At 40.2% G+C, this 27,805-nt stretch overlaps 4 protein-coding genes across 13 annotated transcripts; 2 read left to right on the top strand and 2 right to left on the bottom strand.

Annotated features, from left to right (window-relative positions):
* Nucleotides 1–149: 149 nt before the first annotated feature.
* On the top strand, nt 150–7,773 carry wdr20a (WD repeat domain 20a). Its single transcript, XM_034674892.1, has 4 exons — nt 150–494; nt 2,482–2,664; nt 3,076–4,416; nt 5,680–7,773. The coding sequence occupies exons 1-4, from the start codon at nt 231–233 to the stop codon at nt 5,731–5,733; spliced, it is 1,842 nt and encodes a 613-aa protein (XP_034530783.1). The 5' UTR covers nt 150–230; the 3' UTR covers nt 5,734–7,773.
* On the bottom strand, nt 7,037–12,992 carry LOC117806160 (MAPK/MAK/MRK overlapping kinase-like). 5 transcript variants are annotated; one of them, XM_034674893.1, is made up of 12 exons: nt 12,619–12,992; nt 11,204–11,318; nt 10,791–10,880; nt 10,629–10,699; nt 10,449–10,527; nt 10,317–10,365; nt 10,049–10,227; nt 9,827–9,928; nt 9,566–9,739; nt 9,267–9,426; nt 8,989–9,186; nt 7,037–8,739 (listed from the first exon to the last, which is right to left on the bottom strand). In XM_034674893.1, the coding sequence occupies exons 1-12, from the start codon at nt 12,800–12,802 to the stop codon at nt 8,662–8,664; spliced, it is 1,479 nt and encodes a 492-aa protein (XP_034530784.1). In that variant the 5' UTR covers nt 12,803–12,992; the 3' UTR covers nt 7,037–8,661. The 5 variants fall into 5 exon arrangements, with proteins under 5 accessions (XP_034530784.1, XP_034530787.1, XP_034530788.1 ...); XM_034674896.1 differs by having other exon boundaries at nt 12,832–12,989; XM_034674897.1 differs by having other exon boundaries at nt 12,843–12,989.
* On the top strand, nt 12,129–22,043 carry LOC117806158 (nuclear export mediator factor Nemf-like). Of its 2 annotated transcripts, none has more exons than XM_034674889.1 (33): nt 12,129–12,489; nt 13,132–13,203; nt 13,316–13,384; nt 14,499–14,601; nt 14,878–15,003; nt 15,120–15,268; nt 15,376–15,443; nt 15,555–15,644; nt 15,737–15,810; nt 15,910–15,980; nt 16,076–16,151; nt 16,244–16,384; nt 16,517–16,725; nt 16,807–16,980; nt 17,074–17,137; nt 17,236–17,324; nt 17,412–17,515; nt 17,598–17,660; nt 17,772–17,884; nt 18,506–18,563; nt 18,646–18,704; nt 18,783–18,903; nt 19,138–19,381; nt 19,468–19,510; nt 19,602–19,651; nt 19,785–19,938; nt 20,330–20,407; nt 20,515–20,730; nt 20,812–20,847; nt 20,964–21,070; nt 21,159–21,202; nt 21,295–21,374; nt 21,738–22,043. In XM_034674889.1, the coding sequence occupies exons 1-33, from the start codon at nt 12,449–12,451 to the stop codon at nt 21,813–21,815; spliced, it is 3,264 nt and encodes a 1,087-aa protein (XP_034530780.1). In that variant the 5' UTR covers nt 12,129–12,448; the 3' UTR covers nt 21,816–22,043. The 2 variants fall into 2 exon arrangements, with proteins under 2 accessions (XP_034530780.1, XP_034530781.1); XM_034674890.1 differs by having other exon boundaries at nt 12,365–12,489; nt 19,471–19,510.
* On the bottom strand, nt 22,041–27,393 carry klhdc2 (kelch domain containing 2). 5 transcript variants are annotated; one of them, XM_034674902.1, is made up of 15 exons: nt 26,894–27,032; nt 26,562–26,595; nt 26,151–26,444; nt 25,962–26,041; nt 25,751–25,868; nt 25,480–25,592; nt 24,827–24,911; nt 24,587–24,670; nt 24,347–24,427; nt 24,111–24,169; nt 23,777–23,886; nt 23,614–23,686; nt 23,435–23,522; nt 23,295–23,347; nt 22,041–23,215 (listed from the first exon to the last, which is right to left on the bottom strand). In XM_034674902.1, exons 3-15 carry the CDS (start codon nt 26,415–26,417, stop codon nt 23,092–23,094), a joined length of 1,335 nt encoding a protein of 444 aa, XP_034530793.1. In that variant the 5' UTR covers nt 26,418–26,444; nt 26,562–26,595; nt 26,894–27,032; the 3' UTR covers nt 22,041–23,091. The 5 variants fall into 5 exon arrangements, with proteins under 5 accessions (XP_034530793.1, XP_034530789.1, XP_034530791.1 ...); XM_034674898.1 differs by lacking the exon at nt 26,894–27,032 and adding an exon at nt 26,840–26,862; XM_034674900.1 differs by lacking the exons at nt 26,562–26,595; nt 26,894–27,032 and adding an exon at nt 27,064–27,393.
* Between the last annotated feature and the right edge of the window lie 412 nt (nt 27,394–27,805).

Below are 27,805 nucleotides of genomic sequence, written 5' to 3'. Positions count from 1 at the left end.
ATCTAATTCTAAATATAATGGTGTAAATTGCATTCAAACAAAATGTGTAATACTTAAACATTTACAAGAGATGCAAAGTTGTGACAAATTAGCTCTTCTTAAACTGCTACAAGCGGTACCTCCCTCCACCAGTTCCCCGGTGAACCGATGGGGGGAACGGGAGAGTCGGGGTGGCCGTTCCGTGGCCCTCTCCCTTCTGTGCGTAAGATCCGGCCTGGGGAAAGGGATGAATGTTAATTTCAAAGATGGCGGCGGAGGGAGGAGGGAAGGAGATGAACGAAATTAAAACTCAGTTCACCACTCGGGAAGGCGTCTACAAACTCCTCACTCACTCCGAATACAGCCGTCCTAACAGGGTGCCTTTCAACTCGCAGGGCTCCAACCCCGTCAAGGTCTCCTTCGTGAACGTCAACGACCAGTCGGGCAACGGAGACAGGATCTGCTTCAATGTGGGCCGTGAGCTCTACTTCTACATCTACAAAGGCGTTAGAAAGGTAGCGTGCTAACGTGGCTAATGTCAACGGAAATCCGTGATACTGCAAGATACAGAACATTACTGCTCTGTGAGCTGTTGATAAACTGCAGGCTTGTATTCGCTGTGTTAAAGGTGCTTGACTTTGAATTTAGCTGACAGCTAGTTAGCTGGGAGCTGTGTTGAAGGTAGCCTACCAGTTCGCTAGCAAACGAAAGTGGCTAATGTTAGCAAACTAGTAGCCACTCCGGGGCCAGGAGAGTCCGTCTCCAGTCCGTCACTCTGCTGAAGTTCTTCTCGATGGGAGGCTTCGTTGGTTTGGAAAACGACCTCTGGGGTTTTGTTGACCTTTTGATTTAATTTATGATGTCAGGGTTGACATTGCTGCTGCAATGATAGTTGTTGTTTGTGATGGTAGTGACAGTCCGACGCTACTGACCATAACACCTGTCGATGCGTTTGACTGACAGCTGTTAACATTCTCAGTTAATGACAACTTACTCGGACAGACACTTATTCCTCTAACAAGCTAGCTACTCATATCCCCTCTTCATGCAAACACTCAAGTTTTAGCTATGGATTTGTCAAAACAGAATTGATGACTGATCAAAGTACGCCAACCTGTTCTCCATGAAGAAAAATTGTTCACATTATTCAGGTAAAGAGTGTAATTACAACTACACAACTTTGAGAACGATTGATTCTATATCCGGCTTTATCGCGATATGTTGTCAACATAGTGGTGTGGCGACATACAGCTGATTCAACTGACAGCTGCCATTATAACACAGATAAGCAGCAATCAGATGACTTCTATCCTTTACACACAGTCATGTGCTTGTCATTCATGTCATCATTCTAATACAAATCACTCAACATAGGCTGAAACAACAGTTAACACAAAGGTCCACAGATTGTAGTACATAATCTATAGAACAAAAAAAAAAATGCAAAGAGTGTTTTATAATAATTTTAGTCTTGTCAAGCTCACAATTTGATTTGGGCCAAAAACATGAAATGACAAGTTATTTTAGCTAATTTAGATAAGTCACACTATAAGAGACTATTTACAAAAGTTCAACCTTAGTAAGTAACATCTGATAGAAATTGGCTATTATAACTCTGCTATTGTGTTAACTGACAGCAGATACATGGATATCTGATGAAAGAAAAGATAGTCCTTTATATTTAAACGAACAGTTAATAAATCCAGCAGCTTGGGAGAAACACTTTTTTCTTTTTGTAACTTCCACTCTCAAACACAATTATTTTTATGTCTCCATGCAGAAACATGCTTGTGTGACATTATTGCTTCTTATGTCAATCACAACTGTACAGTCTGTTACCATACATGGCATTAAATCTATGTTTATGACATGATTCTTATGTAGGACTACTTTTAAGACCTGGTTTGATATTTAGTCTCTTTGTGGTGTGATGGAAACACTCAATGTCGCATCTGACGGTAGCAAAGGAACAACTGAGTCATCATCTTGTACTCAGTGAATTTTCCATTCTACAAGTTGTGTAAACTGTAAATCAGTAACAAATGGATATCTTGTTGTGCTGGTTATCTGCAGTATATGCCCCAGGTGTCCTTTGTCTATGTCATAGCAAAACAAGAAAAGTTTCCTTCACATTAAAAACAAAATGTATTTCAGTCCCAAATAGTCCCACTTCATAACAGACAATGTAAAGGCTAGCATCTATCTGTAGGGAAAAGGCATACCTCTATGCTTGTGTTCTTCCTCATTTTCACCTGGGGAATGTCGGCTATTTCTAGTTATGTAAGGTCACAAAGAACTGTCTTGAAGTCAAATTTCATTTCTTGTACACTTGACCAATAATGTGTTCCTAATCAGTGGAATCAGATAATATTCCTTTGATTGTTTATGCCTGACAGTTTGGCCATCAGTAGCCTTATGCAGCAAACAAACAAACAAAAACATATATCATTTTTGGTTCTGGTCTGCATTCTCTTCATATTTGTTCTTGGCTTCTCTTTTAAGGCTGCGGACCTGAGCAAGCCTATAGACAAGCGCATCTACAAGGGAACGCAGCCGACCTGTCATGACTTCAACCACCTCACAGCCACAGCAGAGAGTGTGTCCCTGCTAGTGGGTTTTTCAGCAGGACAAGTACAGCTCATTGACCCAATCAAGAAGGAGACGAGCAAGCTCTTCAATGAGGAGGTAGGACTAAAATGTCAAAAATGTTGTTTATGCCAAGTTTTGTTTCAGGTATGACATCTCCCCGGATTAACCAAATGTGTACCATTATTCATCTACAGCTAAACATTTAAACAAGTTACCCACTTTATGAGGCTTCAAGTACTGTTTCAAAAACAATCTCCTTGTCTGTAATTTCTTTTTTGGACGTGACTGTGAAGGAAACTCTACCAATGTCTTGTGTAGAGGAATTTGAATAACCATGAACAAATGATGTCAAAAGTTTTTAGACTCTAAATTGTGAGACTTTCAAAATGTTCAGAATATTTGTTCTCTGATGAAACTGCTGACATATTTTTTCTCTCCTCTTCTCTTCCTCCCTCCTCCCCTGACCCCATCTGCCCCTCAAACCTCAACAACCCATCCTTCTGGCAGAGACTAATAGACAAGTCCAGAGTGACATGCGTAAAGTGGGTACCAGGCTCTGAGAGCCTGTTTCTGGTCTCTCATGCCAGTGGCAATATGTACCTGTACAACGTGGAGCATACTTGTGGCACCACAGCACCTCACTACCAACTGCTTAAACAGGGAGAGAACTACTCTGTTCACACCTGTAAGAGTAAATCCACGAGGAACCCTCTCCTTAAATGGACAGTGGGTGAGGGTGCTTTGAATGAGTTTGCCTTCTCTCCTGATGGAAAGTTCCTAGCCTGTGTTAGCCAAGATGGATTCCTACGAGTCTTCAACTTTGACGCGGTTGAGCTTCATGGCACCATGAAGAGCTACTTTGGTGGCTTGTTGTGTGTCTGCTGGAGCCCTGATGGAAAGTACATAGTTGCAGGCGGAGAGGACGATCTAGTGACTGTTTGGTCGTTCTTGGACTGCAGAGTCATTGCTCGAGGTCACGGGCACAAGTCGTGGGTGAGTGTGGTGGCATTCGACCACTACACCACCAGCGTGGAGGAAAGCGACCCAATGGAGTTCAGCGGCAGCGATGAGGACTTCCAGGATCAGATGATTCACTTCGGACGAGACCGGGCCAACAGTACGCAGTCTCGACTTTCCAAGCGCAACTCCACAGACAGCCGACCTGTTAGCGTCACATACCGGTTCGGCTCAGTCGGTCAGGACACTCAGCTGTGCCTATGGGACCTCACTGAGGACATCCTTTTCCCCCATCTCCCTCTTTCACGGACACGAACACATACTAACGTGATGAATGCAACCAGCCCCCCTGCGGGTGCTACAATAATCACTAACACCTCTAGTAACACTACTAATGGAAACAACAGCGGTGCCAATACTCCCGGCCTAAACTCCCTCTCTACCACATTACCACGCTCCAACAGCCTACCCCATTCGGCCGCCACCACGGCAACAGCAAACAACACCAATAAGGCTAGCAGTGGTGGCGGCATTGGCAGTGGTATTATGGACAGTGCCATCGCTACAGGTGTGAGTAAGTTTGCCACACTGTCACTCCATGACCGGAAGGAGCGCCACCACGAGAAGGACCACAAACGCAACCACAGCATGGGGCACATCAGCAGCAAGAGCAGCGACAAGCTCAACCTGCTGACAAAAACCAAAACAGACCCTGCTAAGACTCTGGGCACTCTGCTGTGCCCTCGCATGGAGGATGTGCCCCTCCTTGAGCCCCTCATCTGTAAAAAGATAGCACACGAGAGACTGACTGTACTCATATTTTTAGAGGACTGTTTAGTGACTGCTTGTCAGGAGGGATTTATTTGCACATGGGCGAGGCCAGGCAAAGTGGTAAGTTCTTTTTAATGTAGGAAATGTGAGGAGAATTAAAGTGATAACATGACGCCGGCTAATTTTTTTTAGCTGTCCTTAAATCAGCTGGTGCGGTGTAACTAAAAACAAAGATATATTCTTAAACCTAAAATAAACTGGATACTTGGGAAAGCATTTTTAGATTTTGTAGTTGAGGTTGTCACTCACTGCAGGCAAGGAACATATCAGACTTTGTTTTATGTACACCTGCTTTCCAATAAAATGCCTATAATACTTAAGTTTCAAATATAAGCAATGAACATATTACAGTCTGGTTAAATAATAATTTCTGATAAGGAGTATTTCCTTTGTAGACCTGTGAGGGGAAAGAAGACGGTAATCCATATGACGTGTGTTCACTGGTTCATCGTTATCATTCCACAATGCATAGCAGCCCAGCCAAGAAGTCATCTGCATACACTCATATTTCAGCTTTTATGCAAAATGGCTCTGTCTGCCCGAAGAATGTCTGCAGTGTCTCACGTGCTTACAGCCTAATATGTGAATCCACCCTTGTCTACTTCCCTTCTGTGTGTGTTTTGAGAGATTTTCCCAGAATGAGGCACATGATAGTCTACTCTTTCAACATGCAGGCAGTCAGTGTTTCGTGCTGCCAGGGTTGGACTTTCACAGTTCTACAAGCAAAACTAGCCTTTATGTTTTCAGCAGTTATCTCCTTGGTGGGGAAGAAAACACCCAAACAGTGCCACAGTACTTAGCAGCACACTTGTGTCTTGTTGATGAGAAAAACTGTAAATTGTAGAAAGCGAGTATAAATTCTTAATAATAATACAAATGGCTTAACACACACTTAAAGATGCTGGGGTTGACACCCTTCTCAAACGTGCAATTAGTATTCAGTAAAGAAAATAATTCCAAGCTAACCTTATCTTGTATGGTTAGGAATTGAGTGTTTAGCTTAAGTGCTATATTGATGTGATGCTCAGCTTTGCAAGGTTTTACTTGGAAAAGATTTCCTAGAAAGTCAGTTAACAAAGATTATGTGAAAACCAGTTTGGCCATGTACTTTACCAGTGCCTTGATCCAGCAACCCTCTCACAGACGCCACTAGTGAAACTCTGTACACTTGTCATCCACTTTGACAGGTTTTTAATTAAATGCAGGGGACCGCGACATGGAAAGAAGAGGCTAATTCTTAATGAGCTATTTGTTGCCTGATTTTTTTTTTGCCACAGTTTGTGAACTTTCCCAATGCAAATCTCCTTGTTTTCCTTTTTCCAGGGTTTATTGTCATCCCAAAACCAAGCCAGCTCTCCCAGTGGAACAGTAGTATAGCCACAATATTTCTGCTGCTAAAGAACCCTGCAACCCAGAGTCTGATGCTGCTCTTCACCCTGCAAGCATTGCAAGTTTTCCTTTTCTTTTACACCCCCCCCCCCCCCCCCCCCCCGGATTTTTGTTGATGGCTTTTCTGTTTTCGTTTTATCACTCACTTGACCTAGAGGAGGAATGAAGCAAGAAAAGGTGTGGTGCAATTGTGGACTAATGTGCTATTATGTTCTCTGGAGTTTTAACACATTTTTAGATTTTTTAAAAATCTTTCATGTCAGATCTCATCAGACTGTTGTCCCCTCTGGAAATTAAGCTTGGCTTTGTTAGATGCAAACCAGACAATTGTGGCTTGAGATTGAATGGATAGCTCATCCAATTTTCGTAATCCATTTGTAGTCCAGTTGGTGGCTAAGGGTTACTGAAAAAAATTAGAATTTTGGGTGAACTATCCCTTTATAACCAAGTGCGTTAGCATCTGAAAATGTTTGCATCCATCCACATTAACCCACCGCCTCTGTCTTTTCTTGAGTATACTCTCCCCATCTCAATGACTTTGCACTGATTTTGTTAGCTACTATGTTGTTTGTTTTTATAACCTCTCTAATGGAACAAAAAAAATGGGTTGAGGACTGCCTTGTTGCGCTCGGCTTTGACATCCTCAGTCTTGAAATCTGAATCTATAAAGCTGGATGCTGCAATCATAGTCTTTTAAAGGAAAAAAAAAAAGTTTGCACTTAAATTAGTTTATTAGAAGAAAATGGCTTTACATTTTTGGGTGTGCTCAGAACTCACAGATTGCTAATACAGTAGGTGAAGAAAATGATAAAAACTATTAAAACCTTTATCTATTGAGCATTTATTTTAATATTATTTCAGATTCAAATCTGCTCTGTATCATAATGTGTATATTGTAATTAATTGATTTAATGGGGGCCTAAGCAAACTACCATTACTCCAGTGGAAGTTTTGTCATTGATAGTTATATTTCTAAAGCCTAAAGTATACATATTAATAATATTAAAATAATCTTGAATACACTGTTTTCTCCTCTTCTTTTGTGTTCACCCTTATGTTCTGTATTGACACAACAAAGCTGTGAAGCCTTGGGCATAAGAATTGCTGACATTTTAAAATAAAACTACCTCAGTTCAAGCAAAAAAAAAGGTAGTAACACTAATACGAACTCTCTTAATGTCATGGTTTCAAGAAAACATTGGAATTATATACATTGAATTTATATCTTCTAATTGTCTTGTGAGAATATTTTGAGAAAATCCCACAGAATGAGAAGAAAAGAGTCTTTGTCTGTTGACTGCAGTATTCATGTATTTATTCGTGTTTGATTACCAAACATCAAATAGTCCAGTGACCCATACATTAGTTGGTGAAGCACATATTTAAACAGATTACATTTTCCCCTTTATTATTCATCAAAAAACATCAGGAATTCTCATTAATTTGATCTAACATTTGTGTGTCAGGGCATTAAACATACACGGTTGAGGAGATTCAGGTTTTTACTTTGAAGGTTCAATAACATCAAAGTTAGGTGTCTGTCAACATTTCTTTATTTTTGTCTTCAGACTGAGTCACTGTCCACTTTGAAGAGCTCTCAGCTCTAAATGAAACTGTGTTTTTTTTAAAGCCACAGTACAAGGTAGTGACGAGAGGGTACTGGCCAAGCAACATACCAAACAAATGATTCTCAGGCCCAGTCTGCAAGTTTTGACCAACAGTTGTCATATACAAGGTAGTCTTACGCAAGTGGAGGGGGGTAAAGTCTGGTAGATTAGATGAACCATGTGCCTTGAAATGATTCTTCCTATGACTGTTGTGGCTTATAATTTTCAATTCACTCCACTGAAATTGTCGGTTTCCTTTTTGTACTACAAGACCGCTGCCCTTCAGACCAGTTTGTCCTGAGGAATCCTTTCACAGCTATTAAAAAGATACACAGTGCTTCTCTAAGGAAATCAAACCCACTCAAAACTCACTCTACCATTGTAATTTCCAGCTTAATTAAAGCTCCTGTGTGTGATTTTAGATCATTCAAGAGTGTGTCTCTGCCTTCTTTGTGACAAGTCAAGATTGCTTTAGCAGCCATGCAAAGTCTAGCAACTGACTTTGCCTTTTCCTGACATTTACATACCCCATTATATTATAAAAATGAATGACCTTCAATCGTCCTACCGGAAATGTGTTGGAATATTTGTTTATGATACAATTTTGACTAGGACATAAACTCACCTGCTGCTGTGTTTTCCCAGTTACCCTGTTTGTCACTATTACATTCAGGTATTGGCATTATGCTAACTTACAAATACTGCTGATATTTAATGTATGTACAGAGAAGGGCAAGATATTCTAAATTTTGACTTGCTTCTGATCAGTTCTTAGAGTCTATATTATTTATTTTTTTGTCTGACAGTCTAAGAAACACTAATACAAACAGAAAAAGACCACTTTTCAACTGCTTTTCAAGAATCTGACTGAATTTCTCATCAAAGAAGGGACACCGTCAAATTCAGCTCAGGTAAACGGCTCATCACTCGGCAAACATCTTATTGCTAGCATGTGTAATCGGCTCAGCCTGAAGTATTTTTCTAAATGGCTGTAAACATGTAACACCTGACTGGGTCAAGCAAAACTGAGGTCAAAATGGAACTACACACTCCCAATCCAACATAATATAACAGACTTATTGTTTGAGCAGAGATCATTACAGAGACAGTTCAACAGTTAAACACAACAGGCTTGGCGGTCTTAATTATATGAGGAATACCTTCTTTTTTTTTTCTCAAACATACTTGTGTTCCTTTACAGAGTATAGCACCAGACCTGTCCAGACATTGTCCTCTCAGCATTCTGTTTATCTGGTCTTTCCTGTTTTTTACAGAAAGGCAAATTTGAACCAAAACCTGTTTTTGGCTCTTAGTAGCCTCCATGTTTCCTATCCAGTGGTGGCATGCAGAAGGTCTTAAAAGCTGCACGGTGTGACTCATCCCGGGGCTGTGGAGAGAGGAAACGCAAGCTGAATGCCAAATAAGCCCTTAAGTAAACACTACAGAGACACTTGTTATCTTCTATTAATATGATGGGTTTTTTTTGTTTGTTTTTACATAAAAATAGTGAGCAAAACAGAAAATAACATGTCATATGTGTTGTATTTCATCTTTTCAAATGCAGCTCTGACTAGCCCTTAATGACTGACAGATTTCTAAAGTGTTAAATGTCTATGTAGCTCTCCTTTGGTGTTACCTTTGTCAACCTTGACTGGCACTTTTTTGATGTGATGGTTGGCAGTGTGCCCCGGTGGGTGACAGTGAATGCAGGCATCGTGGAGACAGGGAAAGAGATCTGCGGTCCTGGAACAACCATGTTGAGCTTTGGCAGCTCTGTGGGATAATGGGGGATGTTCCTTCTGATGAGGGGTTCTGCTACATGCTTCATGTTGTGCTGTGGAGGGAGAAATGATCAGATAGTATCAGCTGTATACATACTTCTGTTAGCTTGAGGATTGAGTCGATCAGACTTACACTCATTAAAGGTGTTTGCCTCGTGTGTCTTCCCCTCAGCTGTTTGCCAAGTTTGCCGGGGCGCCAGATGTGGTCTAAGGAGTTGTGCATCCCACTACTTTCTACTCTATCCATAGTCTCAGAAATCCTGTGAAGGGTTTCTGTTTTTTTCTCTGCCAGCCTGGGAGAAAAAAGCAGGAGCAGGTAAGACTTTGATAACAAAAGACAGGATATGATTATTCAGTTTGTCCAACAAACAAACCAAGAATGCAAAATTGATCAAAAAGTTACATGCATTGTTTTGTATTTGCATTGCTCACCTGATTTCCCTAAAGTAAGTATGCCGCAAGGCTGTTTCTGCACTGATGCGCTCATCTGGGTCATAGGCGAGCATCTGATAAAGCAGCGACAGAGCTGGAGCAGGGCAGTTAGGAATTAACCGTGAGATACCAGAGCCTTTTTTATAAGGGAAATTAAAGTGCATCGCTCTAGACCTGAAAGAATTCAAGAAAACAGTGAGAAAACTTGTATGCACAAAGGCACATACTCTTCAAAAAACATTTCTTAGGAACAACACCTACTGCTTGAATTTTTTGAGAACACTTTGATCTGGTGTCCCCAACACATCATGAATCTTGGCAACTTGGTCCAACTCATTAGTTCCAGGGAAAAGAGGATTCAAACTGAAACACAGGAACACAACAATCTGACCACCACAACAAAGCTATTTACATGACATTTGTTTGACACATGCGTGCTGTGGCACACATAAATAACAATGCACCTTCAAACTTTTAAGCTACCTCATGATCTCAAAGAAGACACATCCAGCGCTCCACATGTCCATCTTTAAGCTGTAGTAGCCGTCGGTGAGGAGGCACTCAGGGGCCCTGTACCAGCGTGTGGAGATGTACTCAGTGTGTGGTGGCTTTGAGTACACACTCCGACACGAGCCGAAGTCACCAAGCTTCAGACCACTTTGCTGCAGATTGCACAAAATATTTAAAAATACATGTGACCCAAAAGCAGATTATCACCAGTGCAGGGATGTATGATAATGTTTCATCTCACTTTGATGAGGATGTTTTCTGGCTTTACATCTCTGTGAAAGATCCCACAGCTGTAAGAAATAGAAAAAAAAAGTTTTTTGTATGTTTTTTTAATGTTATCATTTCATATGAACTGAGGCACCTTCATAAATACCTGTGCATATGTTCAAGAGACTTGCAAAGCTGGTACATGTAGTTCTTTACTGTATAGTCAGGCAGTGGTGTTTCTCTTCCTGCAAGAATGAAGAACTAACATCAGCCCATAACCAATGTTGCAGTAAGACTCTCTATGGCATTAAGTTTACGTTCACACTGATAACACTTGATGAATTACCTTGTATGAATTCATAGATGTTCATCTCCATCAGCTCACAAATCAGAGACACTGTTCCAGTTTCCTTGTCACTGAAATATTGTTAGGTTAATATGACATCCAACATGAAACTAGCCTGAAGCAATATAATAATTTTCAAATAGACTGAACTCCAGTACTCACAAAATCAGTTCATGAAGCTGGATGATATTTGTATGTGGACTTAGTCTTTTCATAGCCTGGACTTCACGCAGGTTGTTGGCCTGCTCCAGACTTGATGAAAAGGAGATTGAAAGAAATGCAAATTAATTTTAAGAGCTGTTTAACACATATGACAGCTTATATGACAAAAGTATTATGTATTATGTATCATATATGGAAATGACTGCGCAGATTAAAAATGAAACAGTTCTGTTACAACATTTCAAGCCGTGATCTGTTGTTACCTCATCACTACAATCTCAAAGTGCCTGACATCTAATAAGGCACTTAAGGCAAACGGGGTGTTAAGCTCCTGACTCAAGTTTCAAGGGTCTGCTCACACTGGGTATGATAAAAATGCACATCTAATTGTGATTTCATTGTAGAACACATACCTGTTTATCGTTTGCTTCATGGTTTTACATGCATAGAACTTTCCATCTTTCAGGCTCTGAGTTTTCACCACCTCTGAAAACGTGCCCTCTCCGATTTTTTTTATTACTTTGTAGCCTGCACAACAATCAAAAAAGAGTCATCAAAAAGGGCTCACTTTGAGCTGATACATTTCTTTCAATTTACTTTTGAAAATGAGTTCAAATAAAAATGTAGCCAAACATCAGAAAAAAGAAAGTTATGTGTTCCATTGAAAGAGGAAACTGGAACAGCCCCACTGGACATTAATGCCCATGATACTTTCATTAGGATTGGGAATTAGGATTTTTTTATTCATAGCTAGAAGGGGTGCAATCAGTTTTTTTTTCATGAGCAACTAATCGGCCAAAACTAGTTTTTTAAATGAGAGAATGAAATGAAAAACGGCCACCTTTAATAGCACACAAATAACCTAACAAAATGTCCAAAAATAATAAAAAAAATCCAGTTCAGGTTTCAGAGCCAGTCTCTGAGCAAGTGTATTTTTCATTTTAAATGAACATACTTTAATTTCCTGTTTGACTAAAAGATTTGTCAATTAATACTGTCAGCTTTATATTCATAAGACTTATTCTAACAAAACACTTTAAGAAGGTGGCCATCTAAAAGTATCTACACTTCAGAGGCACTATAATAAATGTATGTATAAGTGCAAGAGCAGCTGGTTCATCTAATCAAAGTAAGGTCAAACTATCACAATTTCCCAAAAATAACAACAAACACAGAACTGTTAGACAGTGCCCCCAGAAAAACAGTGAATTACCTTAAAAAGAAATAAAGAAAGAACATTATCATTCTTGCAACTGGTCACAATGACAACTATATTACACAAAGACAACTTTTAAAAATTTGAAACAGCTCGCAAACATCGGAAATAAATCTTAGGAGGGCGATATATGACCGCACAGCAGACCTGTCATTCCTCTGTTCAGCCGTCAACTATGAACTTACAATGCATCCCTCCGAGTCTCAGCTGCCGCATGCAAGTCGATTGTCTATAACATACGTCACCTTACGAAACATATCAATATAAGGTTTCAAATATGATCTTTTTCCGCGCATCGAGATGTTAAAAAGACACAAAGGTCCTATCACGGGTGCTAGCTTAGCCCCGCTAGCATGCCCTGTTAGCTGACCGTCGCCTTGGTAACGGAGCACGCCTTCGCCCTCCACTCTGACCCGAGGAGGAAGCTGAAAACTCCGGCTGGATGTTTGACACTCTCCGGCCGCTTCGCAGAAGATATTCACAGTAAGTGGCACAAATGCACATCAAAACACCCTGCTATGCTGGAAAAAATACAAAACAATCAGAATTGCTGGCTGCAGGCCCAGATATTAAACGGGACTATGACTTTACAGTTGAATAATTATCCGTTACCTTTTTTCCAGAGGTGCTGCGCGATATTCTGCTCGGATGTCTTTTCATTCGGCACCGGGTTATTATTCTGCATGTCCACAACATTTCCCCTATTGTTCCAGTCGATGTTAGGGGGTGTTTTGCATGCATTTCGAAGGCTTGCCCTGTTTTTCACGCCAATAAGCCAGCTTGAATAGTGCATCATTAGTGCACAATTAATCCCCCAAAACCTACCATGTGCTTACTTCTATCTACATACAGTCCCTATAAGAGCACAGCGGTCCACGGCGTTCATGTCATAGAGGGTTTCCAGGCACAAGTGCATCCCATACACAATCAATGCAATCGTTCACAACGTCTCGTGTGGTCGAAAGGCGTGGACCTGATCATTTTTGCTCCCCATCGGCTTCCGTACTAGCCTGTCAGTTGTGCGCATGTGCAGTATTTCAGTGCATGTTTTGCTTGCTGATGTTACACTAGCAATGTGAACATTTTGCCCTAGTGTTTACTTTTCTTATTTTGGATTGTTGTCAGCTGTGCGGCTACCATGAAGACAAGGTTTACCACTGTGGATATCAGGGCAGTTATTGCCGAGATAAATGCCAAGTAGGTGATAAATGCTACAGCCTTAAGTTTCGTTGCTATGCTAACCTTCGTAATTTTGGACATCTGCAGATGTGGATCAACCATTCATTTATTTTGTCTTATTCTTTTGCAGCTACCTTGGCATGAGAGTCAACAACGTGTATGACATCGACAATAAGACGTACCTTATCCGGCTACAAAAGTGAGAACATTTTGGAAACTTGGCCCTCAAGTTTAACTGTTGTTAGATTTCAAGGGTTTTTTTTATGGCAGGACGATCTATCTCTGAGAAAACAAAGGTTGCAGATAAGAGTTTTCCTTTCATTTATTCTCCCATGAAGAAGCTAGAAGTTAGGATGAATTAGTAATAAAATAATGTAAGTATCATAAGGAAAAGTAGGCATTATGTAGCAGTCTTGCTCTGTCAGTGTTGAAATGTTACACAAGGTAATATTTGGTATTTTTTTTACAGTTGCTCCAACTTGTCTTTGACTTATAGTTTGTATCTCTTTGGGTTATTTTGTTCAAATATATCCACACCTGCATTGAGTTTTTGATGTGAGGGAAATCAGATCTATAATTCCTAATGTTTACTCCATACCACAAAAAACAACCAATACATTGTGAACCTGTTTAGATCTTGTGTATAATTGTTAAAAGGTTGCACCAACATGTTTACACTTTGCTCGCCATAGGGGCAGAGTAGCATTTTGATGGCAGGTGTGATTAACCGTTGAGTTAAGGTGATAAACAATCAGGAAACAACTTATATTCGAGTTTCAATGTTTAGAAAAACAAATATGGGGAAAATTAGTGTAGAAAAGTTTGGCAAAAGTCATACTTTAACACCATTAGATATCTGTGGAATAAAAAAAAATATATATATATATATATAGTCAAAATCCCTGAGTGCAGATAATATATTGAGTAAGAGGTCAAAAGATAAGCTGATTTAGCATTGAGGTTAACAGTGTGTTCATACACACCTGTAGGACAATTCTAAAATAGGCTAACATCAAGGAAGAGTCACATACACATATGTTGTAAAAGAAAAAAAAAATGTTTTTTGTATGACTGTCTTGTGCAGATGTGTGTCCAGTCTGTTAAAAATATATTTTATACATATAGGAACAGCCTGATACCACATAAGAAGGAATTGGCTGGTGTTGTAGTGAAGTGTGGCTCTGACCTAGAAAAAATGTAACAAATCATTACAAACCCTCTTCTTTTTTACAGGTCTCATTAACAATTACTGTATACATTAAATTCCAGCCTGATCAGTTTGTGTGTATTTAATTATCATACTTTTGTTTCAGGCCTGACAGTAAAGCTATTCTGCTGGTTGAGTCTGGAACTCGGATACACTCCACAGACTTTGAATGGCCGAAGAACATGATGCCTTCAGGCTTTGCTATGAAAGTAAGAATGTTATTTTTTTTAATGTAATGTCATTAATGAAGCTATTTTTTCTATTAATAACTTTTTGTTCAATCAAACAGATTACTTGGGAAAGATTTTAATCTGGTTAAAGAAGATTGATTTTGTTCTAAACCAAAACCAAAAGTCCCTGACTGGAGCTTTAAGGCCTTCTGTTAGCTGTGTCTTTAGCCTGTCCTTCACAATCCTACATCATGTCTGTATTTCTATTTGTCTTTGTTGTGATGAACTCATTGTTTAAACCATGTTCTTTCATAGTGTCGCAAACACCTGAAGACACGGCGGTTAACCCAGGTTAAGCAGCTTGGGATTGACAGGATTGTTGACATCCAGTTCGGGTCAGACGAGGCTGCCTACCACTTGATTATTGAACTCTATGACCGGGTGAGAAAGCACTGTGAGATCATTTGTCATGCCTGTGCTGCTCAGCCCCTGATCCAACGATGATTCTCATGCTTAACTCTGTGTGTATTTGTTGGTTTGTCCGTATCCACCTTCAGGGTAACATCATCCTGGCAGACCACGAGTACACCATCCTCAACCTGCTGCGGTTTCGCACAGCAGAGGAAGAAGATGTTAAAATCGCTGTAAGAGAACGGTACCCTGTGGAGAGTGCCCGACCCCCTGAACCGCTCATCAGTTTAGAGCGGTAACCACATCTTTACATGAATTAGAGGACAACAATCAGAATGCAGTTAACATGTATTGTCCTACATAAGTTATAATGTACAACCTTTTATTGCTTTATTCCTGTAGACTCACTGAAATCCTGAGCAAAGCGCAAAATGGAGATCAGATAAAGCGAGTGCTGAATCCTCACCTTCGTAAGTATCCAGGCAGCCAATTCTGAAGTTTTAAATTGTAACTGCTTAAATCTGAAATCTGAAATATTCTTGTGATTAACATATTTGTGTAATTTTTAAACACCTCTCCAGCTTATGGAGCCGTGCTGATAGAACACAGTTTGATTGAGGCCGGCCTGCCAGGCTCTGTCAAACTCGACAGCCAAGTTGAGGCTGCACAAGGTAAAGTAGAGCATTAAGAGTTTAAATCATTTATATTTTGGTTTATATTTTGTAATTTATCAAATACAGTTTTCATACTGTTGATTTTTCAGTTGCACCTAAAATCCTGGAAGCCATGCAGATTGCAGAAACATACATGGAAAAAACTGAGAACTTCAGTGGCAAAGTAAGGGGTCTTTCATGAGCACTCCTTGTACTGCTGGTAATCTGTTTGAATATCTGCAAGAGATCTAATATATTCACACACTTTGCTTTTTAATTCAAGGGCTTCATCATTCAAAAGAGTGAGAAGAAACCAAGCTTAACTCCTGGCAAACCCAGTGAAGAACTGCTCACGTATGCTGTTCTGTAAAATACACAAATCAACATGCATGAGGATGTGGAGTATAAAAATGTAAGTTAATTAATGGGAGGCAATGATGTCTTTGCAGATACGATGAATTCCACCCGTTTCTCTTTGCCCAGCATGCTAAGAGCCCTTATCTGGAGTTTGATACTTTTGACAAGGTAAATATTAGCATGCCGCTTTTATTCCTGGATGATCTAGCAAAGACTAATGTTCCTTTTGTGATGGGAATCTAATATATCTCCTCAACCAGGCTGTGGATGAGTTCTTTTCTAAGATGGAGAGTCAGAAGATTGACATGAAGGCCCTGCAGCAGGAGAAACAAGCCATGAAGAAGCTGGAAAATGTCAAGAGGGACCACGTGCAGAGACTGGAGGCCTTGCACCAAGCACAGGTTCACATCACTTAAAACTTTTTGCTCAGTTTGCTGTAGCTTCTCCTACTTTCCTTTACTTTAGATTAATCTAAAACCTAACACATCTTGACACTGCTGAAGTCTATATAAGTCTTGTTTCGTATGTTGCAGGAGGTAGACAGGATAAAAGGCGAGCTGGTGGAGATGAACCTGCCTGTGGTTGAGAGGGCGCTGCAGGTGGTGCGCAGTGCACTGGCCAATCAGGTGGACTGGACTGAGATCGGCATCCTGGTCAAAGAAGCTCAAGCTGCCGGGGACCCAGTGGCCTGCGCCATCAAGGAGCTGAAGCTGCAGACCAACCACATCACCATGCTTTTAAAGTGAGAGCATCTCTACTGACACAGGGACGTAAGCACTAAAGATCACCCCAGCTTATGGTTGTGTGTCCTTTCCCCTTAAAGGAATCCATACATCACTGAGGAAGACCAGGAAGAGGAAGAGAAAACAGAGGTGGTAGAGGAGAAGGGGAAGAAGAACAAGAATAAAGACAAAGGACAGAGCAAGAAGTTGCAAAAGAACAAGCCCATGTTGGTGGATGTGGACCTAGCTCTCTCGGCTTATGCAAATGCCAAAAAGTAGGTACAAGAGAAGAAACATGCAACTGTCGAGAAAGTCAGTCCAAACTGTTTTTTTTTTTAATTGAAGGACATCTTTATTGTGCTTTTTAGATACTATGACTTCAAACGCAGCGCTGAAAAGAAAGAACACAAAACAATGGAAGCTGCAGATAAGGTATGAGCTTTATTCGGCACTTCCAGTTTCAACTTATTAAAAAAGAACAGCTCAGCTAACCCAACGTTGAATATTTCCAATTTTTCATTATTTTCAAGGCTATGAAGTCTGCAGAGAAAAAAACACAAAAAACATTAAAAGAGGTCCAGACTGTGACCACCATCCAGAAGGCCAGGAAAGTCTACTGGTGAGACAATCATTATATGATGTACCGGATCTTATGCAACACTTGAATACGCTCGTGATAAGTCTTTCCTTTATCCTCTTTCGGCAGGTTTGAGAAGTTCTTATGGTTCATCAGTTCAGAGAATTATCTCATCATCGCTGGAAGAGATCAGCAGCAGAACGAGATGATTGTGAAACGTTACCTCCGGGCAGGTAAGGACTAAACTTCCACACACAAATTAAAATAACAACACTGAACTCATCAGTCCTCTCACGTGTACCTTTGTTTTGTCAGGTGATGTCTATGTCCATGCTGACCTCCATGGAGCAACTAGCTGTGTCATCAAAAACCCCTCAGGTAAAGCAAGTGGCTTCCCTGTGTCTTTTTTTTCTCTCTCACCTATCTGACTTCATTTCATCAGTTTGTGCCATGTTGCTCTCCCCCTGCATCTCCGTCTTCCTGCTTCAGGTGTTCCCATCCCTCCTCGTACCCTGACAGAGGCTGGCACCATGTCTGTGTGCTACAGTGCTGCTTGGGATGCCAAGATCATCACCAGTGCTTGGTGGGTTCATCATCATCAGGTGAGATATCAACATCAAAGCTTATCATGATTAAATATTTGTATGCACATTTTGTATCTGTCCCATATTAAGAAATCATTCTGTGAGTACTTGTTATTCCCATTTTTGTTCATATTATGGAGCAAAACAAAGGGACTGATGTATTTTTCAGAACACATACTAGCAATAATTAATGATTTACTCAAAAGGTAACATTTTCTGCCAACATGCAAATTGGAAAACCACATTTTTAAAGTTTTCTGAATCCAAAGCAAGTTTCAGAAGAACTTCCAAAACACTGGACTTCAAAGTGACGTTTCTCTCTCTCTCTCTCTCTCTCTCTCTCTCTCTCTCTCTCTCTCTCTCTCTCTCTCTCTCTCTCTCTCTCTCTCTCTCTCTCTCTCTCTCTCTCTCTCTCTCTCTCTCTCTCTCTGACATGAGTCTGGTTCTGCTCGGGGTTTCTGCCTGTTAAAAGGAGTTTTTTTTCTTCTCCGCCGTAACTAGCTGAATACTGCTAGGTGCAATGCTCATGGTGGTGATGATTGATGGTGATTGATTGATTGATTGATTGATTGATTGATTGATTGATTGATTGATTGATTGATTAATTGATTGATTAATTGATCTGTTATTTTTTGCCAGGTGTCTAAGACAGCTCCGACTGGAGAGTACTTGACTACTGGAAGTTTCATGATCAGAGGTACGACACATGCAAATAAAAGTTATTCACATAACGAGGCACAGACAGTGTGAGAAGTGTTGATGAGAACATTTGTCTTCAGGAAAGAAAAACTTTCTGCCACCTTCTTACCTGATCATGGGCTTTGGATTCCTCTTCAAGGTAAATACCATTGTGAGCACATGTCTAACTCTTTGTCATCTTCAGGAAACATTAAAGTTCATGCTGTTTCCTGTGCAGGTTGATGATGAAAGCGTGGTCAGGCACAGAGGGGAGAGGAAGGTGAAGACGGTGGAGGAAGACATGGAGGATGTGACGTCCACTACTGCTGAGCTGCTAGCAGAGGGAGAGGAGCTGACAGGTAGCAGACATTGATACAAATGTATTTGTATTTATGAATGTATTATATTTTATGATTTTGAATTTTTTAAAATTGGTTTTTAGGTTATTTGTTATCTTTTTATTATCTAGTTAATGCTGAACCTGAGAAACAGTTTTCATTCGGTCGTGTTTTTAACACGGTGAATGACAATAAATCTGAATCTGAACATAATGTCATTTTTATCACATTCAATTGATTCTGTTGCCGTTGCAGGTGATGACAGCAGTAATGAAGATCAGAGTGAGGAGAGAACCTCAGGAGACACAGAGAAGCACCAGAAGAATGAAAAATCGGATGATGGTGGAAGTGGAGATCTGGCCGCTGTTCCTGAGGATGGAGACATGGAAGCTGAAGCAGAGGACGAAAGTGAGGAGGAAGAGGAGATAAAGAAAGAGGAAAGCGAAGAATTCAGCTTTCCAGACACGACCATCTCCCTTTCGCATTTACAACCTAGCAGGTAACCAGCTGCGACAAACTCATTTGACTATAACAAACGATTTTCAATACATAGTGCTCAGTGAAACCCTTTCTGCTTATTTCTAGAAGCGCTCAGACTCCTGGTTTCAAACAGGAAGTGACTGCGCAGGTAATTGAATTACCATCTTGTTTGTCGTTTTAATAAAAATCATGAAATTGTCGCAGTTCATATTGATGTTAAGTTATGTTTTTCTGCTCAGGTTGAGGCAGATTCACAGGGGAGGAAACACATGACTGCTAAGCAGAGGAGGTGAGTGAATACTCAAGCTTCGGCCATACATTTTTGAGACAAAACTGGAGGAACTCATTCTTGAATTTGACGAGGAAAGACTTAGACTATGAATCTGATTTAACTCTCAGACCTTCTTGTCTGTTTCCACCAGAGAAGATAAGAAGAAGAAGCAGAAGCAGGAAGGCATGGACATTGAGGAGAAGACTGAGCCTCCAGCAGGAGGATCAGCAGGAGGATCAGCAGTCGATCAGGGATCCAAAGGTGGCGGAGGCCCCTCCCAGCCACCTCTGAAGAGAGGTCAAAAGGTAGGAGTTTGAAGATAACATGTTCTACTCTCAGTGCTGCTTTACTTTCACATACATCTACAAATACATACATCCAAATCAAATCCCTGCTTCTCTTAGACCTGTCCAGTGTTCGGCTTGTATGTATCACTTTCTGTCATTCTATTAAACCAATGAAAATAATTTTTCAAGGGTTATTAAAGGGTAAGAATGAAATAAATGATGAAAAGAAGCTAGAAAGAATTGCAAACAGCAAGTGATTGGAGGGGAAACACTGGAATTATAATGGGGAATAAACACCTTATAAATAACATTACAGATAAAGTGTAGAGTTCCAGTGAACAACATGTATCGTGTTACATGTCCAATTTGATAAGTCAATCAGTGTTGTATATGTGTCTTGTCTTTATAGAACAAGATTAAGAAGATCAAAGAAAAGTACAAGGACCAGGATGAAGAGGACAGAGAGCTGATGATGCAGCTGCTCGGGGTAAGACATGACGTTGTACAGTTACTGCAGTTCAGTTTTACACAGTTATCATGTGCACACTCTTTCAAACTGCAACAGCAAATTACATAACCGCTTTCTTTTTTCAGTCGGCCGGTTCCAAAAAGGAAGAGAAGGATAAAGGGAAGAAAGGGAAGAAGGGAAAAGGTAAAGAGGAACAATTCAGGAAACCAGCCCCTCAGAAACAACCACCGAAACCTCGCACTGTGGAGACCTTGGTGAAGAAATCGGAGCAGACGGAAGGAGGGGAGGGTGGAGAGCAGAAACAACCTGAGGAGGGAGAACCTGCCGAACAGGAGGACAAGGTACACGACCATCTTCTTCAGGACAATGATACTAGTTATTAGTTTTGTGTGTTTATCATCAATGCATTTCACTTTTTTCAGGAAGATGAAGTAGACCAGGACAACCCTGGAGCAGAGGTAAGTTCTACATGTGGAAATATGGACACATGCTCCTTTTAAAATAAATTATTCAAATACTTTTCTGTTGGGGTTTACTGATGCATCAGTCTAAGTTTCCTGTGTGCTGTTTTCAGGAAGCAGAGAACCTGCTCACCTCTCTGACAGGCCAGCCTCATGCTGAAGATGTGCTTCTGTTTGCTGTCCCTGTCTGTGCTCCATACACCGCCCTCACCAACTACAAGTATGTACACGTAACCCTTGCTTGTGAGAAAAGACAGAGCTTGGCTTTCACAGGCTAAATTGTAAACACAATCATTTGTGTTTTGCAGACATAAGGTGAAGCTGACACCTGGTGCTCAGAAGAAAGGCAAAGGTAAGTCGAGTTAAATCATTACTTCTTTTTCTTGATGCTTTTAATGTAAAAAAATAAATCTGTATTCTGATGTGATTATTTTGCCCTACAAGCTGCTCGCACTGCAGTTCTGAGCTTTATGAAAACCAAAGACACGTCAACCAGAGAAAAAGACCTGTTCCGCAGCGTCAAGGTAAACACTTCTAATTCAAATGAGTGTTTTTAATTCAGTACTAAGTGATTATAGTATAAAATTGTAATAATTAAACTTGTTTTCAGTATTGATTATGATTAATATATTGACTTTTGTAATTCATATAAGAATAGTTTTCTGACACTGTTATTAATCCATCAAAAATGAAGACATGCTGACTTCTGTTTTATACAGGAAATAAATTGAGTATTAAGTATATTGACATTTGTCACTACTTTCTGGCACTTTAAGGACTTTAAGGAAAAATAACTGATTGATTGACTTATCTATAGTATCGTCTCTAATATTTACAAGTTTGCTGTCTTGATGTTAAAATTCTATCTGTGCCCTCTAATGTTGCAGGACACTGATCTATCCAGAAACATGCCGGGCAAAGTCAAAGTGTCCGCTCCAAACCTTCTGGCTGCCAAGAAGAAATGAGAGACTTAAGAACACAGAGCTGACGTGTTGACTCACTCTGTTATCAACAGCGCATTGCAGCTGTGGAGCTCACCTGACCTCATCTACATTCAGACAGTACAGATTAAGACCCATTCGTCACCCTGTGTGATTCTAGATAATTTTATTCTAAATAATTGATTGTATTTGTTGACCAACACTTTGTTTCAAATGAACACATGTAAATTAACAAAGATGAACAGACCATCACTTATTGTATGCGTTTATTCTTTGAGTACAAAGTAACATCACACATTGTATTCCACAATAAAAAACACCAAGGGAACATTGTGCAAACCAGGCAAATACAAACAAAGCCCCACTGACGTTAAGCATTTCAGTGCAGTGTGGCTCAACATCCAACACACTCGCATTGTAAGTTATTTATTAAATTAAATTCAAATGCTACAGGAGCAACCCATGAGAATTTTTCCGGCTCTGAATGCCTTTTTTGGAACACAGTCACATTTCCTCACAAATATATAAATTACTACACATAAATAAAAGTAAAAATCAACATTTCTGTGGCTTCAGAGTAGATAGTCTTATGTGATAAAGCACTAGTTTTAGGTCTGAGAATTTAAACCCTCCTAGATGTGCCAAATAGCTGAAGGAAATCCAAAAAGCAACAGACTCCCCAAAATAAAAAAATATTCACTATCAAAGCAAAAAAATAAAAGCTTTGCATTTAGTGTTAAGACACTTTTTAAGTTGGTCAAATTTTGGACCAGCGGGGTGACCTACGAGATGTTTTCAATAAGCCAGCAGGAGGAAAGGAAAAGAAACTTAAGTCCTGCCCCCTTACCAAACCCTAATTTTACACCCACAAATATGCTTTCTCTCAGAAGATTTCTTTTGGTGCTAATCCTGAAATATGAAGCTGGGCTTTTCTCTTCATTATCTGGCTGATGAGTGGAATAAATAAGAATCTAGAAGTTGCTTGAGATTTCTCTCATATGGGTACGACACCTGTACTGCCACCACACTAAAAAGGGCCTACTGGCTTTGCAAGTAGTAATGTACAAGAAAATAAACACAGAAAACAAACAGTAAACAGCTTTAAGGACACCTGTAGTCCTCACTGTGCCAGTCAGGACCCTTTAATGCAGTTTCACTGCCGTTCAATATTGCTTAAATTTTTTTTTCATGTATGCAAGTATCTACACACATAAAGCTAATGCTTTAAATGGACTACCTGCTTGACGTGGCATTCATCTCTTCCATACATACACGCTCTATTGTTTACCTTCATTAATGCCTATGAGCCCAGTGTGTTGACACGTGACATCCTCTGTTTGAGGCTGTGCAGAAGGTGTTTAGGTAAGCAGTCCCAGTAACCTGACAAACGGTCCCTGTGCTGCAGAACGGCCTCAATGCAGAACCTAGAAGGCACAGACAGGCAATGTAAAACATCATGAACTCAACCTGTACTGTAGAGCATAGGCTTCTGAACACACTCACCTCACTAGTGATTTTGGCTGAACGTTGAACACCAGTAGCTCATTGCTGTGAGCCTGTGGAGTCGAACCAGGAGTCAAATCATTAGAAAACTTTGAACATTTAAGAAGAAGTGTTGTATTAAGATGTGATTTGTAACTTACAGCTCTTTGATGAGACAACAGGTTGTTGGCACATCCTCCAAACACAAACACCTCCCCGTCAGGACCGGAGCATGCTGTGTGCCACAGCCTGAAATACACAGAAAGGTGTCAAGTCTCACAGCTGAAGCTTAACACAGGCACACAAACTTAAGTGTATACACCAAAAAACAAACATTAACCTTGGTCTCTCTATGTGACTGTGTTTGAATGGCTTCCATTCATTTTTGCTCACATAGTACAGCCAAGCATCACCTGAAATAAAAAAAAGTCAGAAATCAGCTCCTTGAGAACAGCAATCATTTTTGAGATGGAGAAGATTACTTGAACGAGGATCAGACTTACTCAGTGTCTCTCTTTCTGTGGTGAAACCTCCGAATAAGTAGATGTGGTCTGGTGACACAGGGGTGAAGGAGTGCCAAGAGCGGCCCACAGGACCATGCTGAGGAACGCTCCTAGGAGAAGGAAATATAAGTAAGAGGGGATCAATAGAGCAAGAAATACACATCAGGGAAATTGCCCATCGGGGGAAATATTCCAATAAACGGACTGATAGAGAATCTTTAACAAATAGCAAATATTCATATTCATTCACTTACTACAAAGAGTGATTTAATATTACAGTTTTTAGCAAATAATCATTTTATATGGCTTTTTATTTCATTAAAATAACACTTACATTTCATGCCACTCCCATGTGTCCAGGTCGATGTAGTACAGGTCATTAAGTCTGTAGTTCTGTGAACCCATGGATATGGATGTGGGAGAAGTTATTACATAACAGAAGAGGTGAAAAAGTTGTTTGCTGCATTCTTGCATTGGTAGTAGTTTATAACAAAACTTTTAAAATAGGGCAGAATATCAACCTTTTGACAGGAAATCACACCTCCACATCTTGAAGTTGTATTTTCTTACCTTGTATCGTCCTCCAAACACGTATCCCCTGTTACCAACTGTGGCACAGGCATGAGCTGCTCTAGGCGATGGTGTGTTCCCCTGTGTAAGACACAACAAAGCATAATGGACAATTAGCGGAAGGAGAAAAGAGAGGAGCTGTTTGTTTGGTAAAGCACATCAGATTTCTGTGAGTGTGTGTGTGTGTTTTTGTGGACTATATATGTGAGGTTATGAGTGATTGTCTGTGCACTTGTTTACCGTTGTGATTGGCTGGCTCCATGTAGATGTTTCAAGGTCCAGGACATGGATGTGGTTGTTCCAGCCTCGCCCAGGGCTGTCCCACTGCAGTGGCAGGAAAAGAAAACAAATCATTTATTTATAGGCAGGGAAGTTCATGAAACTAATTAAAACAGCACATTAAATAGTACAATAAAACTACAATACATGATGTCATTGTTTCTTTTTTTTTAAACCTTGGGAGTAATTTTGTTTACAGACCACAAGTGAGGATGATTCATCGTATTCAAAAGTCCCTCGATGAAGACCCTGTGCAGCGTAGCCATAGCCTCCAAAGAATATGAGCCTGTGGAAACAGAATCAGAGACAGCTCAGTAAAAATAGCCTACTTAAGATTATAATGTGCTCTTTTGGGTTTAGGATTTCTTTACCAGCAAAATTATATTTGCATGATCACATGGCTAAAACTAATTTTATCAATCCCACATTAAAAGGGTTCCGATATGATTACTATTAAATGTCATTCAACATAAGAAACCCATCAACATTAATTACCCTTCATGGCACATTTTATGATAATATTATATATTTTCTTGTGGCTGAAAGTTTTAAAGGACCTTCAGGGAGATTTCATAATTTGTATGTCTTACAATACATTTAATTTAAATCAATATGTCCTTTGAGAAGATTATTGCCACTGAAGTCACAATTAGCCATGCAATCACACTGAAAAACAGATTTTTGAATTGCAGTCTTGAAGCTTCATGCAGATCATGGGGATCGAGGGGAGTAAATCAATACCACTTTCTAAAGCACTGAAATTAACCTGAGTTTATATAATACAACCTTATATTATATAAATATACAAACTTAAAATATTAATCAAGGTAAAAAAGAAGGCAGTCATCCCTCACCTGTTTTTCTGAACCCAGCACCCTAGCTTGTCCTTGCAGGATGGAGGCAATCCTTTAAGATCCCTCATCTCCTCCCAAACAAGGCTGGGAGCTCTCAGAGGCAGGCGGTAGATCTGCAGAGCACAGCACAGAATAAGAGAGGCCTGAGAAATGATCAAAAGCAAACAGCTGCCCGACCCACCTCAATATCTCATTACTAAACATAATGCAATCATTTAAAAAAAAAAAAAACCCACACAAGGTGTGAGGCTTGATTTAACACAAACTGTACCCTGTTTGTGTTTCCCCTTGCATGGTGGCCTCCAAATAGATAGAGGACTCCATCAACACACACCCCACAGCTGCCTGACATGGATGTGTGCAGGTTTCCTCCAGCAACATGCTTTGTCCTGTGAACAATCAGGTTTTTTTTAAGTTCTGCTTTTTGAGAAGACATAAATATGGTAGTACTGAAAATTGTAACAGTGTGCAACAGTTATTACCATGCTCCTGACTCCATGTTGTATGTCCAGATCTCATTGCGTGGCAGATACAAGTCAAAGAATCCGTGGTTTTGAGCATTCTTGTGCAGCAGGGGGATAACATGTAAATTCAGTTAAATGCAGGCTTCAGATTTTAAAAAAATACAATACAATTTGAAGTTTTTAAGATACATCTGATAAACTCATCACCTTGTATCCACCCCACACATACATGACATTTCTGTCAATAACTGCTATGTGACCGCTGCGCTCAGCTGGAGAATCCAACTCAAACGACTCTGATGCTTCAGTATCCAAAGGCTGTTCATCTTCCACCTCCTCCTCCTCTATCTCTTCATCATCTTCATCCTCATCCATATCGTCATGTATCACCCATGCAAACAGTCTGTCATCTTCATCTCCATCTGAGTCATTGTCATCTTCTCTGGCTGGCATATCCCCCATGTCTTCCTCCATATCTGCCTTATCCGATCCTCTTGTCCTCTGTGAAGGCAATGAGAGAGAAAGAGAAATTATCTGACTGAGTTAGAGCTGATTGGATTAGTCTGTTAACTGATTTGTTTTCCCAATTATCTAAAAATAGACAGGAAAACAACTCACAATCAAAACACCGGATGTCAGGAAATTGAATGAGCTTTTCCAGAAAGTAACATGAGATTAGGCAAAATACAGAGATGCAACTACAAAACGCTAGTTAGTTTAAATGCATCACTGCAAAGGCGAGAATAGTGAAAGCAATAATTCAGAGAAACTGATCAGTTAGCATGGCGCACGATTACTGTTGACCTACATTAATTGATAAACTATTTACATTACTGACTAAACGTTGTTATGGCTTAAAGTCTATCTAAGAAACATGAGACATAAACGGTGTTTACTTGTGCATTGATTAAAAAAGCCCAAACTACTTGGCAGGTCATTAAATCCCTCACCAAGCTAGCGAACCCCAACCAGCTGTTCGTCAGTTGGTGTTCCTATGGCCGCTGGCTAACGTTAAACACCGTTCGACTGACTGTTCTAGAACAATAAGGACCACTTTGGTGTAGGTTTCTCTCACACGTGATGCGCCCAAGAAACGCACTTGCCTCTACCGATACCTTACCTTTGTTACTTTGTTTGTTTTTCTGCAAATTTCTAAAGAAGCACGCCATGCATGGAAGGTCAACAAAGCATTCGGGGGCACGACCGGAAGTTGTCGACTTCTTCAAGTCGCCATCTTGGTAAGGTCAGAATGCAACAGCCCTCCGACTGTTTCCGAAACCGCCTACTATACTGGCAGTACGTACTGATTTGGCCAAAATTCAGTATGTAGTAAGTAGTAAGTGAAAAAGAGCAAAATCTGCAGTATGCAAAAACTCCCCGGATGTCGTATTGATTCGGGGAAATTTCTCAGTATGCATCGGACCAGTCTGCCTCGCATACTGTTTCCCATAATGCACAGCGCTCGTTCCTCTTTTCCTTTTTCCTTCTTTTCTGACGGGGGGAAATCCGTTTTGGGGTAATGTGAAAGTTATAGAATTCCATACAAACAACTTCTCAACTTTTTGAATCATTAGTAAATGCTAAATAAGCAGTTTCTCTATCGGCTTTGCCGTTGTTTACTTCCGCTGTTTGAAACCGGAAATCTAGTGACGTCAGGCCCAGCATACTGCATGACAGATCGAACAGAGCAGTCATACTACATACTAAATTCAAACGCAGTATGTAGTAGGCTGTACCTACTGCCTACTACATTAGTACAGCCTACTACATTAATAAGTAATATGTAGCAGGCGGTTTTGGAAACAGCCGAGCCCTTTACATTCGAGACAAGAAGAAGAAAAAGAAAAAGAAGAAGAAGAGCC

This window comes from Notolabrus celidotus, chromosome 22 (genome assembly GCF_009762535.1).
Source record: "Notolabrus celidotus isolate fNotCel1 chromosome 22, fNotCel1.pri, whole genome shotgun sequence".
NCBI lineage: Eukaryota > Metazoa > Chordata > Actinopteri > Labriformes > Labridae > Notolabrus > Notolabrus celidotus.
Note: the sequence above shows the minus strand (reverse complement) of the source record. Positions and strands in the feature narration are given on the sequence as shown.